The 13,779-nt window shown below is 44.1% G+C and overlaps 1 protein-coding gene across 7 annotated transcripts in view; it reads left to right on the plus strand.

The window, feature by feature from the left end:
- LOC104929362 (receptor tyrosine-protein kinase erbB-4) overlaps nt 1-13,779 on the plus strand; it is a 220,877-nt gene that overhangs the window by 154,493 nt on the left and 52,605 nt on the right. For all 7 annotated transcript variants that reach the window (XM_027291409.1, XM_027291411.1, XM_027291410.1 and 4 more), the window contains 9 exons: nt 679-744; nt 2,574-2,692; nt 3,345-3,486; nt 4,139-4,252; nt 6,425-6,551; nt 7,126-7,199; nt 7,933-8,023; nt 8,475-8,680; nt 9,894-10,026. In XM_027291409.1, the coding sequence (XP_027147210.1) occupies nt 679-744; nt 2,574-2,692; nt 3,345-3,486; nt 4,139-4,252; nt 6,425-6,551; nt 7,126-7,199; nt 7,933-8,023; nt 8,475-8,680; nt 9,894-10,026 (1,072 nt within the window). The remainder of the gene's footprint in view (nt 1-678; nt 745-2,573; nt 2,693-3,344; nt 3,487-4,138; nt 4,253-6,424; nt 6,552-7,125; nt 7,200-7,932; nt 8,024-8,474; nt 8,681-9,893; nt 10,027-13,779) is intronic.

Consider the following 13,779-nt stretch of genomic DNA (forward strand, 5'->3'; position numbering starts at 1 on the left):
GACATCAGCAGGGAGTTAGACTTTGTTGCTCTGGAATAGAGGTTTGAGAAGACACTTTAAAGTACAATATGTGTAAAACATTGCTGTTTGGTTGATTAGATGGCACTGACAGAGGAGGAGGAGGATGGAAAAGCAACAAAGAACAGAGGAGGTGGGCCAAAAAATGACAAGAGAGCATGTGGGAGTTGAGGTTGCCAAATTGGGGCCCTTTGCCAAGCCGTAGTTAGTATTTAACATTAACAACCCCACAGTGGGAGTGGTTGAAGGGGCCGGGTGACAATCTGCCGCACTGTTCCACTTACTCTGTAATTAACCCATAGTCAATTAAGTCTTGATGATGGGCCACTGGCAGATGAAGGCTGCGAGTGCTCTGTCAGGTCCCACTTTGCCTGTGCGAGCTCTTGACGGAAGGGAGTAGAAGCCTGTCGTTCACGCTTCTGTTCTCTACAGGCCACGAGTCGCCACAATCGTTCTGGGTCCGCTGTCGGACGAGCGGAGGAGATTCGACAAATCTGTCACTGTCACTAGCCGGAAGTTTTCACGGCTTGTGTCAGTGGACGATTAGGCGTTTGGTGCGTGAGGGGGCTGCAGTTTGATTCGTGTTTGTGTCGAAACTACGTCTGAAGTTTGCTGATGAGCGTGTGTGTGTGTGTGTGTGTGTGTGTGTGTGTTCTGCAGGCAGACGCTGTCATCGCTCATGTAATGGACGCTGCTGGGGCCATCAGGAGGACCAGTGTCAAACTCGTGAGTATGCACTTCACTCACGTAGCTGCAGTTACCCCGGAGAACCAACCAGCATTACAGATCCCGATTTAAAGGAACAGTTCAACATTTCTGTGAATACACAGGAGTGAGATGAGAAGTTGGAGCCAGGTGTTTGTAGATTTTGTGCTTTTCTTTTAGTGTCACGCGAGCTGATTCCCCCTCCTTTCAGTCTTTATGCTCAGCTACGTGAAACACGTCCCGACTCCAGCGTTATTCTTCTCGTCTCGTCACTGTCGGAGTTCATCAGCGAGCTTTACAAGTTTTTGCTTTCAGTCGTCATGCTAAGCTCGGCTAAACTCGTCAAGCTCTGCACCTGACGGACAGACACAAGGCTGAAGTCACTCTTTTCATCTCACTCTTCATTAGTGAGCTTCACACTTGGCAGGAATTTTCTTTTAACTTTGAACAAGTCTTTAAGCTAAGTCAGGCTATACACACACACACACATGATATTAGTTTATTTCCAAGCACCTCTCAGAAAAGTGTCACAGACATTTCCTCTCGCCCACAAATAATGACGAGAGCTTGACACTGACAGTATTCAGATTATAGTGCAGCACGAGAACTCGACATTGAAGTCCAGAATAATGAAATCCTTGTTATTATTTACTGTATTTACTGAATAGTGGCAGAAAATTGAGGGTGCAGCACAGTCTGCTTTAAAATAATCTATAATCTGCTATAATCTGTTTTGACACAGATGTTTTATTATTATTTTTGTCTTTTTGTCTCATTTTATTGAGCCGAAAGATGAAAAAAATCAAGGTCAGATTCAGAGTTTTATGTGTGAAACAAATCAAAACAAAGGGACAGAATAAAAATAAACTAATTGAACGAAACAACGGAGAGACAAAAGAGGAAGGAGGGAAGCTACAGACATGTTCGTTCCCTGTGTAATTGCTGTTCTACTTTTCTATTCATGTCATCAAGATCTAGAAGAGGGACTTGCTTGTTTTTCACAGACTAATAGACCAGAGGGCCTTGTTGTATTTTTCACTGCCGCATCATTATGTTCCCAACACAGCAGAGAGTGAGCACAGCAGTTTTTAATGCCTCAGCTTCAAGCTCCTGCTGACTCGCTGGCTGCTAGATCTCCTACTGTACCAATAATGTGTGGGAGGCTGTTCTTTAGCACAAGTATTGGAGCAACTTTGATGCAATAGGTATGAGCCGCATCCGAGGATCAGCTCTGTGCTAATAATACTGACTAATATAGCTTCTTTTAAGCGGTTAAAATGCAGGACAGGCAGTAAATATTCCCCTGGTTACCACAAGAGTTGGCATAGCAACGACTAAAACCAGGCTTTCTGGGAATTATCAGCACAGTTGGAAGGTGTCTTTGGCCAATTGGTCCACTTGGCTGCAAACAGCCTTTGTATAAAGCACAGAATGAATCGCAGAGGTCCAGTTTCAAACTTTATTTATCTGGCAGGGGAGACAAACTGAGCTCGCTCCAGTTACGTCCCATTTCAGACAGGAACCTGGGAGCTGCCAAGCACAAGCTGCAATTTTCAGCTGCTGGTCACTGAGCTGAGGCTGGAGTGGCTGGAGGGACAAGACGCAGCTCGAGAGAGGAGACAGTGGCGCTTCGTGGTTTTAAAGTCCGTCTGGGGCATTCAAGCAAGTGACCTCGTGGTCACGAACCCTCTCGTCTGACCTTTAGGTTGCTGGAGCCCCGAATTTGTTCCTGCTTGAATCAGGCGATGTTTGTGTGACAGGAAGGTTGAGGGTGGTGGTATTGTCTCTTTTTATGAGTGTGAACGTGCGTGTCAGACCTTTAAAAGTCTCTCTTTTCACTTCCTGTGCAGTGACAAAGACAGTGTGTGCAGAGCAGTGTGACGGTCGATGCTTCGGGCCCTACGTCAGCGACTGCTGCCACCGCGAGTGCGCCGGCGGCTGCTCGGGCCCCAAGGACACGGACTGCTTCGTACGTCTCACACACACACACACACACTCTATCCCTCCTTCACTTTCTTAACTTTCTTTTTCTCTTTTGCACACAAAGACCCTCCGTTCCATGTGTCCACATCTTTCCCGCAACATCTGTTAGTCATCCTCCCCGCCTGAAAATGATCCACTTTGTTTACTGGCTGATAAATTGTTTGTCATTTCACGGGGCTGTAAAAGTCTTAACGCAGCGGTGCTCTTCAAAGAACAAATTGGTGATTCAGTGTTTCCAATTAGTATCCCTTTTATCACCTCAAGTTCTTCCTATTTCCCAAACTCTGACAGGGATGATATTGTAGTTGTAATTCACAGAAAGGCTCATCCGATTCAATTACCGCCGTTTCAGCCTGCGGCCACAGACGACGAGGCACTTAAGAGGTTTATGGGAAAACATTTCACCATTTACATCATGGCTGCAGATCAATGGCCTCAATTTTTCTCCCATTTGGCGTTCAAAGAGACAAGGGACGGCCGTGTGATCAGCATGTCACGATCCGGCGTAAAAATGAAATGCTGCTGTAATACACTCGCAGTGACTTAAGTGAGAAAATCACCTCTCCTCGCCTCGCCTCGCCTCGCCTCCGTGCACCGTGCCTTCATCTATCTGACTGGTGGTTGCGTTCTCTCTGCAGGCGTGCACCAATTTCAACGACAGCGGAGCATGCGTGACCCAGTGCCCTCAGCCGTTCGTGTACAACCCCACGTCTTTTCAGCTGGAGCACAACCCCAGGGCCAAGTACACCTACGGAGCCTTCTGCGTCAAGAAATGTCCACGTGAGCCTGCTTCACAAATGCACACATCCAAGCAGCTGCGAGTAGTTACTGTAACATTATACTGCAATAACATAGATGCTCATTATGATGCTCATAATTAAATTTTATAGTCTGTGAACTGGTGTCAAATGAAGAAGCATTTATCCTCTATCTCTCCTGAAATAAGACTCCAGACGATTATTTCAAGTCAAGATAAATCACCCAAACATAAATAAATTGTGTGTCTCAATCAACTAGTTGCTTCGCCATCTGTCTCAGCTTCTGTCAGCCGAATTAAAAGCAAATCTTAGTTCTTTCTTTCATGGATACCGAGTCAAAGAGTGCCGCAGTAACTTGGTGAGCATGCATTAAAAGTCAAGCTACGTCAACAGATTGCATGTTCAAGTTTCACTGATCATCAAATGAGCACACGCCAGTCGCAGAGCTAATTTGATTCATTACTTTCGCCGAGCAATGTAGTCCTACACCATTAGTTTTGATCATTATACAAACGTGATTAAAATACAATCAATTCCTCGCCATTAGAGTGAGAGGGGTCATTCTAGGAGATTATTCAAGGAGTAAATGCTACACTTTGATTTTTATGATCTCGATGATACCGCTCCTCATGAGACAAATAAAGACTAACACTGTTTCTGTGTCGCGTGGTCAGATAATTTCGTGGTGGATCACAGCTCCTGTGTCCGAGCGTGTCCGAGCAACAAGATGGAAGTGGAGGAGAACCGGATCAAGATGTGCATCCCCTGTACGGACATCTGTCCGAAAGGTAAACCACGGGACAGTTTAAAGTTACACTGACTGATCAAATCTGAGGAACTAGACCACTGTAACTGGTTATTTTAAACCATTTAATTCATTTAGTTTCACGTCATTTATCCAGCGTCACATCAGGCACACGTTAGCCAATTAGTGACGTATCCACACCGCCAAAGTCATGTTCAGTCAAAGATGCAGGTCACGGTTTTCAAAATAAGAGAGAAACAAACGTATAATCCCAACTCCAAATTCTCTGATTGGTTGACTATTTCTCTGAATCAGCTGATCCTTTAATCCTCGTACCAGTCCCTTAAAAAAAAAAGTGGTGGAGATGTTCAGATCATGCTTGTACTGCTTGCTGGGAAAGTGAAGCGTCAACGTGTTGGTGTTCATATATCTCATAGTTAGGTCTGATGGTTGCACTACGAGTACGTGTCAAAATGTGACACTCCGAGTGACTCTTAACAGCCATCACCGGTCCAATTTTGATGAAACTCGGAGAGATGATGTATTTTATTGCCCCGTCGGTCCGGGCAGCGCCTGCATCACTCATAACCGGTGACTGCTGCCTTGTGAGATTGTCAGATTTGTCTTAATGCAGAGATGCACTGACAACACCACATGCTGACACATAGGATACGATGTCAGGAGAGTATCGCATATAGAACAAAGTGCTCAGCCACGTTTCAGTGTACGTGGAGTTCACCGACTTCCTGGCCCACTGCGCTGCGTTTACTGTACGCGCATGATCTTATACGGTTAGGATACTGGATCGATCAACAGCAGCTCTCAAGAATTTTAAACTTTAAAAGCTGCTGTACAGCTGATATATTTATTTTAATGTAGCCCCACAAATAACAACATTTTCTTTGATTTTAGCGTAAAGCCATGCAATACCCACGTCTGTACCAACGTCTTTAAATATTCTGAATCATGAACTCTCATTTCTCCCTTGCCTACAGCTTTCATCATAAAATAGAGATTATTGCCAGATTAAGTATTCTCAAAGACTTCTTCTTGTTGATTTCAAAGATACGCTGTCATGATTTAAATATTCTTTATGTTATGTGTGTTTGTGGATTTATTTAAAGGGGTTGCACTCCTCGTGATCATCCGCAGCGTACTCACAACATATTGGATGATAAATAAGACAAATGCGGCATAAACGGAAGGTCACATGTTCGAGCCCCACAACAGCGGACGTGTTAATTGACATCAAATGGTCCCGTAATGAGTAACGGCTTCTACCTGCTCGGTAATTACAGCTCGTTTTGTGCGAGCCGAATGCCTAAAATGTCTAATGTGAAATTAAACAGCATTAGCTCAGTTCAATACAGAGGATTAGCCCCTTCATCATATTGTTCCCACAAAGGTAACTGATCTGCCCTTTCTCTTTCCAGGGAAGACAATAGTGTTTTCCTTCAGGCTCCATGTATGGGCTGTGGCATGCATTGATTGGCTAATCTCTTGATTACATCGTCACGCAGCGGGGAGGGGTTAATGAGGGATAGCCCAAGGAACTGTGGGAAATGATAACAAATTAACATTTCAGATATGGAATTGGCTGGTATAAATCACTATCAAAAACTGGTTACACCACTTAATGCAAGCCTTATTCATCATCCCCTCCGCCTCTGTCAGAAATACTTGGCTCACACCAGACCGCGAGTTTAATTAATGCAGATGTAATGAATTCATTATAGAGAGGGATTGGCTGTGGATTGGCCCATGCTTTCATCAAAAGAATTCCAGTGCATGGAGAGAGGCCGCGGCCTCGCCTGCGCACCAAAGGCAGGCCGTGTTTTTATAGACGGGTATAAAGAATTAAAGCAGAAAGGAAGTGACAAATAGCTAATGGTAGTTGCTCCAAATGAGGTCTGTGCAAGGTCACTTTGGATTTACAGTGCATTCATTCACACCAAAAGCAACTTAAAAGTTAATTATTTTGAATAATGCAGGTGGACTCAAGAAGGTTGGACTGGACAATACCTCCCATGCTCCCAGAAAACTCTTCTTGGAAGCCCTCGGATAGATAAGACATGAAGAAGTGTTCATTAGAGTGGCCCGATGTGCTAGACATTGTGATAAAGTGCTCCATAGGGTGATAGGATGCCCCTCTAGTGGAGGACATGCCTTCTCGGGTGCATAAAATATGATCGTGTGTTTGCATTTGTTCTGTCAGTGTGTGATGGCATAGGAACGGGCAGCCTGCAGACAGCTCAAACGGTGGACGCCAGCAACATTAATAAATTCGTTAACTGCACCAAAATCAACGGCAACCTGATCTTCCTCATCACTGGCATCAAAGGGTAAGTCACACACAGTACTTATGGATCTGCATCTCAAAAGTCAGAAATACACTGATCCAAACATTGGACAAACACCGATCGTGGTGATTTGCAGGTCAAAGGATGTTTAAAATCTATCTGCAGTTTTTAGCATTCGTTCATTTTTGAGGGAAGTTTTGGCCACTGGGGGGCGGCGCAACAAGCTGAACATTGACATATCATCGTCAGCCAGTCTCTAACATGTTTTATGTGCTGTAAAACCAAAACAATGAGCTGAAAGATGCTAAACAAGCTCAACAGAGCTGAGTAGAACTGCTGTGTTGGCTGATAGGTGAACTGTTTGCGACCGCTTTAACATTCCAGATCGTGGGTTCAGTGAGAGTGCAGCTGTTCAGATGTGCAGACGGTTTTCAAGCTCTGACAATAGAACATGTAACCATGAATGTCGCATTAGAAGAAAAGAGCAGTCGTCTTTGTGTTGCCTTCAGGTTCACAGTGTCTGTACCTCATGAATAAGTTCATTCTGTACTAATATCTGAATATTACTTTGGGTGTAGACAGTAATCTCCTCTCTGTGCGTCTGCACTTTCTTCAGGGACATGTATCACGGTATCGGACCTTTGGACCCGGAGCGTCTCAACGTGTTCCGCACTGTGAAAGAAATCACAGGTGAGAATGCCTCAGTCGAGTCACCTTGGGGAAACCGACTAAACAAAACAATATTATTATGTGCGGCGTGTGTGTGTGTGTGTGTGTGTGTGTGGCTTTAAGACGAAAGTGGAAAACTGATTTTTGTTGGTCAACTCTAAAAGATGCTCCAGTGGATATTATGTTAATGTGTGTGTGTGTGTTTGGGATAGTTATACGTGTGTGTGCACGCTTGTGAGTGTATTTATTCATTAACTATTAGAGGCCTTAAGGGATGAGCAGTACCTCGTATACAGACCCCTTTGTCATATTAAACTGCGACTTGCAGTTGAGCCAAACAGCTAATGGAGTGAAACTGCATTTTCATAATGAAAACCCAAGCAATAAGAAAGAGCAATGGCCATTCTATCTCAGCCATTTCCTGCTCTATCCCTTTAATGTCATCTCCACAGATCCTGATTTGATATAATCTGTCATTAAAGGCAAGTGCAACCAGACAGATTGTGCAGAATATTAAATCCATTCTTTTAATTAGCGTATATTGTCTTCTGAGCACAGTTCCTCCAAAGGATGGAAGAACTTCACGCGGGCGCTGCAACTCTTTTTTTTATTTGAATGAAGGCAACAAAAGGATTCTTTTTCTGTCCTCGCTCATGAACCTCATGTCCTTGCATCAAGTTCATTTAGCTGTTCAAAGAGGATTACTTCAGATAATTCAGTCAGTAATTAGCACATTTCTTCTGCTTGTTTTTAGGCTACCTCAACATCCAGTCTTGGCCTGAAAACATGACGGATCTGAGTGTTTTTTCTAACCTGGCAACTATTGGAGGTCGATCTCTTTACAGGTACGTCTTCATTTGACCTTCCATGAAGTGGCATAGTGTTTACATGCACGTGTTATGACGTCAAAGCTTTTAAAGGCCAGTGAAGAAAATGAGAAAATCTAATTCTGGTGATGCGTTCATCTAAATCTGAAATGTTTTCTATCATGTGTTTATGACTTGACAACAAGAGGGGAGGAAAAATCATCTGTGGAAATCGTTCATGCGTGTTTCTTCTTCTGGCAGTAATATTCATGAAGAACCTCCAGCTGCATCTTCCTCTCGCTGTCTTCCATCCATCCTCTCCTTCACCCCTCTTCTGTTTCTTTTCTTTCTTTCTCCTTCTTCCACTTTCTTATTTTCCCACTAAATCCTTCTTTGTGTTCTGCTCATTTCTACCCCACTTCTCTGTCTTCACCTCTTCATGTTTCTCTCATCACCTCTTTATTTATTTCTCTTCTCTGTCCTCCCGCAGTGGAAGTGGTATTTCGCTGTTGATCTTGAAGCAGCGTTGGATCTCTTCGCTTCAGTTCCAGTCGCTGGACGAGATCAGTGCGGGAAATGTCTACATCTTCAACAACAGCGGCCTGTGTTTCTACAACACCGTCAACTGGACGTCGCTGTTCAGGACCCAGAGCCAGAAAGTTCTGATCCGCAACAACCGAGACCCAAAAGAATGCAGTAAGTTGTTGAGATCTTCACATGGAACAAGAATCAATTCAAACAAACTAAAAATCTCACCAGCAAATGCAAATGACTTTTATAAATATGACAACGATTTATGGACATGTTGACAGGAAATACTTTAACTGCCACAGGAAACCACATATTAAGCCCTCCTGTGCTCTTATTTTCCTTCCTATTAGGCCTCTAATTAATTCCAAACTTAGACTCCCCACACATCTCCACAAATCCAGCTCCACCCCGGCCTCACGCTGACATGCCCGTTGCCAAGGCGACCGTGTCACAGGCGAATCTCTTGCTCCTTGGCCATGAAAGCCCTTATTCAGCTCCCCGTGAGGAAAGTGCTTAATGTGTCATGCACAGAGGTGGATTAAGCTCACAGCCAGCCACGGGGAAGCGGACACCTGATGGAACGATGAATAGTCTACATGTGGCTTTGGCCGCAGATGATGGAAAATGACCACATAGTTGTTAAGTGAGAGTGTGGAGGGATGGAGGGAGGGAGAGTTTTTCTATTCCCTGATATTTGAAATTTGCAGCATGTTGTGTTTGCCAGTACAGCTGCCTGTTAGAAGGACAGAGATAACAAGAGGACAAAGACACAGGCGGCCGTAGTTTTCTCGGCCCTGCCAGGCTGCGGTTGATATCATTAGCCAGTTAATGAGTGCGGCGTGCGCCTGTGTTAGCGATCGATTGATAGCGCCTTACACAGGCCTCTTCATTAGGCACAACCTCCCCATCTACCATTGACTGTTCGACTGTCGACGAAGGCCTCGTCCCCTATCGGGCGACACTCCCGGGGACGTGGATGTCACTCACCGGGTGGAGAACACGAGTCCAATGAACAGCATCGATTGTTGTGGTTCGAGTCGGGGAAACGGGGCTTACGGTTCTGGTTGGGGGCGACCTTTAATGGCGGATGCGTGGAGAATCTTAATGTTTACTCACGGAGCTTTGCAGCCGACACAAACGTGCATGTGTAGTACACACAGACGGACAGGGAATACACTTCCTACTTATGACGACATTATTAGATACATTTCACTTAGTTCCTGTGCATTACTGCTCAATTCTGACTGCATCATGTTTGAATTGCATTAGGTGTGTGGGATGCTACAGTAGTGTGTGTCTCTGCATGCATAAATGCCTTAAACCACGTGTGTGAGTATATTTGTTCATGCCTGTTTATTTGCTGCCTGCGTCTCTACAGCTCAGCAGCGGATGGTGTGTGATCGGATGTGTTCGGACGACGGTTGCTGGGGCCCGGGGCCCGATCAGTGTCTCTCCTGTCGATATTTCAGACGGGGACGCACCTGCATCGAGTCCTGCAACCTCTTTGATGGGTGAGCAACTGTTTTTTCAAGTGTCCACTCACTGTACAATGTTGGAAAGTATGGAAACTCGTTGAAACATCAGATCATTTCGGTTTCAGGAAGTTGCATTAATTCCCTTTGCAAACAGCGACACATGACAGGCAGATGAAATACAATCGATTTAAACTGATGCATGAAAATGAAGTCAAATTATTCTCAAGGCTCTGGAGGAGGAGACCCTGATTTCCGATTGGCATTAATGTAATGAGATGAAGCAATAAGGAGTTTCACACTGCGAACAGCTAAAGGAATATTTGGCTGCGTGTTACGTCCACTGTCCAAAATCAATTTGAATATTTAGTTGAGGCGTTATATTTAATTACAAGGTGGCCATTTGAGCTAACAGACGAGTGTTTACTGCTCTCAAGCTTAGAGGTGACTGACATTTGCGACAAAGACTCTTCACGCGTCCTCACGGTCCACTGATGTTCTGTTTTAAGTGTGAATAATTACATTCAGGTCATCGCTTTATGCTGCCGAGAGGCACATCAAAAAGATCACAGCCAACTCACCTGGGAAGAAACATTTCTTTGAGGATGTCATTTTTCGAGCCTTTTGTGCTGCTCTTGAATGAACGAGGAGATGTTGTGAATCACAACACTTGAAAGCATCTGTCTAAAATAAGACCGTACCGGCTGCATCTGCCACAAGATAAATATGACTTTCTTGCAAGCAGCGATGTCAAGCTTGTATTTTCCCCGAGGGGGGGAAGGAAAGAGGAGAGAGTGCACGTAGTATGTGTGCGAGAGAGAGGGTGTATGAGAGCGAGCAACCCTCGGTCATGTTGACTTGTTGCCGGTCCTTTTTCCCGGCACCGTTTGTGGGAGGGAAGCTTTGAAGTTGCCGGGAAAAACAGCTCACAGCAAAGGCTTTGAAGAAGACTGGTGAGGAAAAGGCGCGTGGCAGGGAGCTGCTGAGGCACGCTTGTTTCCTGTACTGTAAATACAGTCGGTCGCTGTGATGCATGGCAAATAACATTCATCAGGAGCACTTCTTGCTTTGTGTCACTGGCCTGAACTCTGAAATCAAAATGTCCAGAGCCAAAAGGTTCGGCTGCTGTAAGACGTCAGCTGAGCACAAAGAAAAATGGATCTTTGACAGATGAAGGGAAGCTTTCTTTGAGATGGAAACCTTGGATATCCTGGATTTTTCCACCCTGCTTTCTGTCTCTCTCGAGCCAATACAAAACTTGATTTACAGTGCAAATGTGGATATTTCTTGCCTAGTTGATTAACTCTAAATGCTAGTAGAACATTATCCAGTGTAGTGACACATCCTGTGGATGTTTACCTGCTGTTAACCTTTATTTAAACATGTGTGAATGTGACTACAACAGGACATTAAAAGAAGACATTAACATAAAGAGACAATTCAGAAGGAAAGACAAATTCAAGTAGATTTCCACTTTAATATTGATCAAATATAGAAGCAATGGAAGAATGGAAGACATACAGTACAGTGTTTATTATGCATCCAAAAAGTCTGTTCTTCTTACACAGTACACAGTGTTTGGTGCAATAACTCACCAGTGATAAAATGCTAAACCTTATCTCAGGATTTAGGAGCGGTGGCTGCTGCATGTCTAAATATAACATCACCATAATCTAGTACAGACAGAGAGAGAGACTGTTTCAGCACTTTCTTATTTTCCAAGACAGTAAAGAAAAAAACAGACCGTGCTTCAGCAGACAGTCGCTAGAGTGAACTTAAAAATTAATTCTGTCTTCAATCCAATTTTAGGTGATACTGTTTGAATAAAGCTGCTGTTTAAACTTGCTGAAATGTCGTCTGGTCAACTGCCACCAGTGATGGGTGTGATAAATGTTTGTTCTACCGGCAATGCAAGAAAAGAAAAGGGGTTTATACATTTTTATACATTTTCAAATTTGCCTGAACTCTACAGAGTGACTGTAGATACAAACTAAAACGAGGAGGTATAAGGAGTGGGGTTCTTGCTATATTTGTTTCGGGACAGGATGGTGTCATCTGCATAGAGATGGAGACCCTGAAATACCCGATATAACTAATGCACTCTATCCCTACTGTTCTGTATCTGTCTATGATATATATACAGAGCGTTCAGTTCAGATGTACTCTAACCCTAAACACACATTTGCATGTGTACAGTTTCCAAATTGCTATCGCTGTTTCATCTGTATCCTTGGGTTTAGTTTAATATATGGTGTTCTACATATATTTTCTGCCTTGAATCTATTATATTGGACTGTATATCTCTACAGATTTTAGCTCATTAAGTATGTTTTCAGGTTGGTGATTTCAAACCTTAAGATTCCTCTTGCTTGCCCTCGTTATACATCTCCATTCTTAATGAGGAAAGGCACTAATTCCCTTTAGTTTATACGTCTGTTGAATAAAACAAAGGAGGAGCAAAGGCGTGCGAGAGGGGAAAAGAAAACGTCTGAGATGGTGTCCACCGGGGTTAGAAGGGAGGAGGGAGGAAGCGGATTAAGGAGGCGTTGAAAGTGTTTAATTAAAAAAGTTGCTCTGGTGGGTTGGCCATGCTCTGGCTTTGCTGGAGGTTTGGAGGTCTGAATGGTGGCCACAGTCCTGCTTAAATTCCTGCTAAAACAGGGCTAATCCCTCATCAGGCCATCCCCCAAAGGGGCCCGGGCGCACACTTCCAGCCGTGAAGGGGGCCAATCAGGAGGAACGGTTTTGACGGAATGGAAATGACCCTGGAGAGCGCCGCTGCCGAGGTCTTTGTCTCTCACCCATTCTCCTCCATGTATTTCTTTCTATCCTTTAACCAACAAAAGAGATATCTCTCCACTGCCGGGGCCTGTTTCTAAAGGATTCCCCTGGATGGAGCTTCCAGGAGAGAAATCTAATTTATTTTGGAACAAGGGAAAGAAAGACCAACGAGAAAATGTAAAAAGAGCAATGGGAGTTTCTTTTCGAGTCCATGAAAAACATTATTAATAAAAGGACACTCTGTGATACAGTATATTTGGATGCTTGAGATGAACCGCTGTGAACACGATGAATCATTAGGACCATTAAAAAAAAAAAGCTCTGACATTAAGGATCGGCAATAGGGAAAACTCGGGTTTTATCTTGGCTTTTATTGCCCTTTAATGTGATACGGTTGAACTCGGGAGTGTCAGAATGTCTTTTTTTCTTCGTTTTTTTGTAGCTTTTAGAACCAGCGAGTCAAGAATCATCGAATATTCACCACATGAAAATGCATAAAACACACATACCCGCAGGAGATCCGAATTTCTCAGTGCAAGATCACATAAAAACAGCTCGCGAGGAAGGAATCTGTCGATCTTTATTCCACCCCTACTAGCGTGGCATGCAAATACAAACAAAACACCCTCATTATCTCGCCACTGTGAGAACGGGGGCTTGTTTGTAACTGGGTGAACCCTCCCCGGAGGACGTCTGTCCTCTGCATCAGCTGATCGATCCCTCTGATGTGAAAAGTGTTTTTGATCGGCCGGTGGGTGTTATTGACAGGCGCCACCCTCAGCTCACCAGAGACACCACACACTTAAAAAGAGAAAAGAAACACACATAATGCGCCGATTCCGACACAAACGAAGGGAGGAATTTATAGATCGAGTGTAGACACACAAACATATAAAGATACAACAGTATGGCCCGAGGCAATGTGCAGCTCCTGCCGGTAATTGCAGTGTATAAAGCCAATATTGAGCTCTATTGTTTACCTCTATTCCTTCACTAGTCTAAGTGGAAAAA

Source organism: Larimichthys crocea, chromosome XIX (genome assembly GCF_000972845.2).
Source record: "Larimichthys crocea isolate SSNF chromosome XIX, L_crocea_2.0, whole genome shotgun sequence".
NCBI classification, from domain to species: domain Eukaryota; kingdom Metazoa; phylum Chordata; class Actinopteri; family Sciaenidae; genus Larimichthys; species Larimichthys crocea.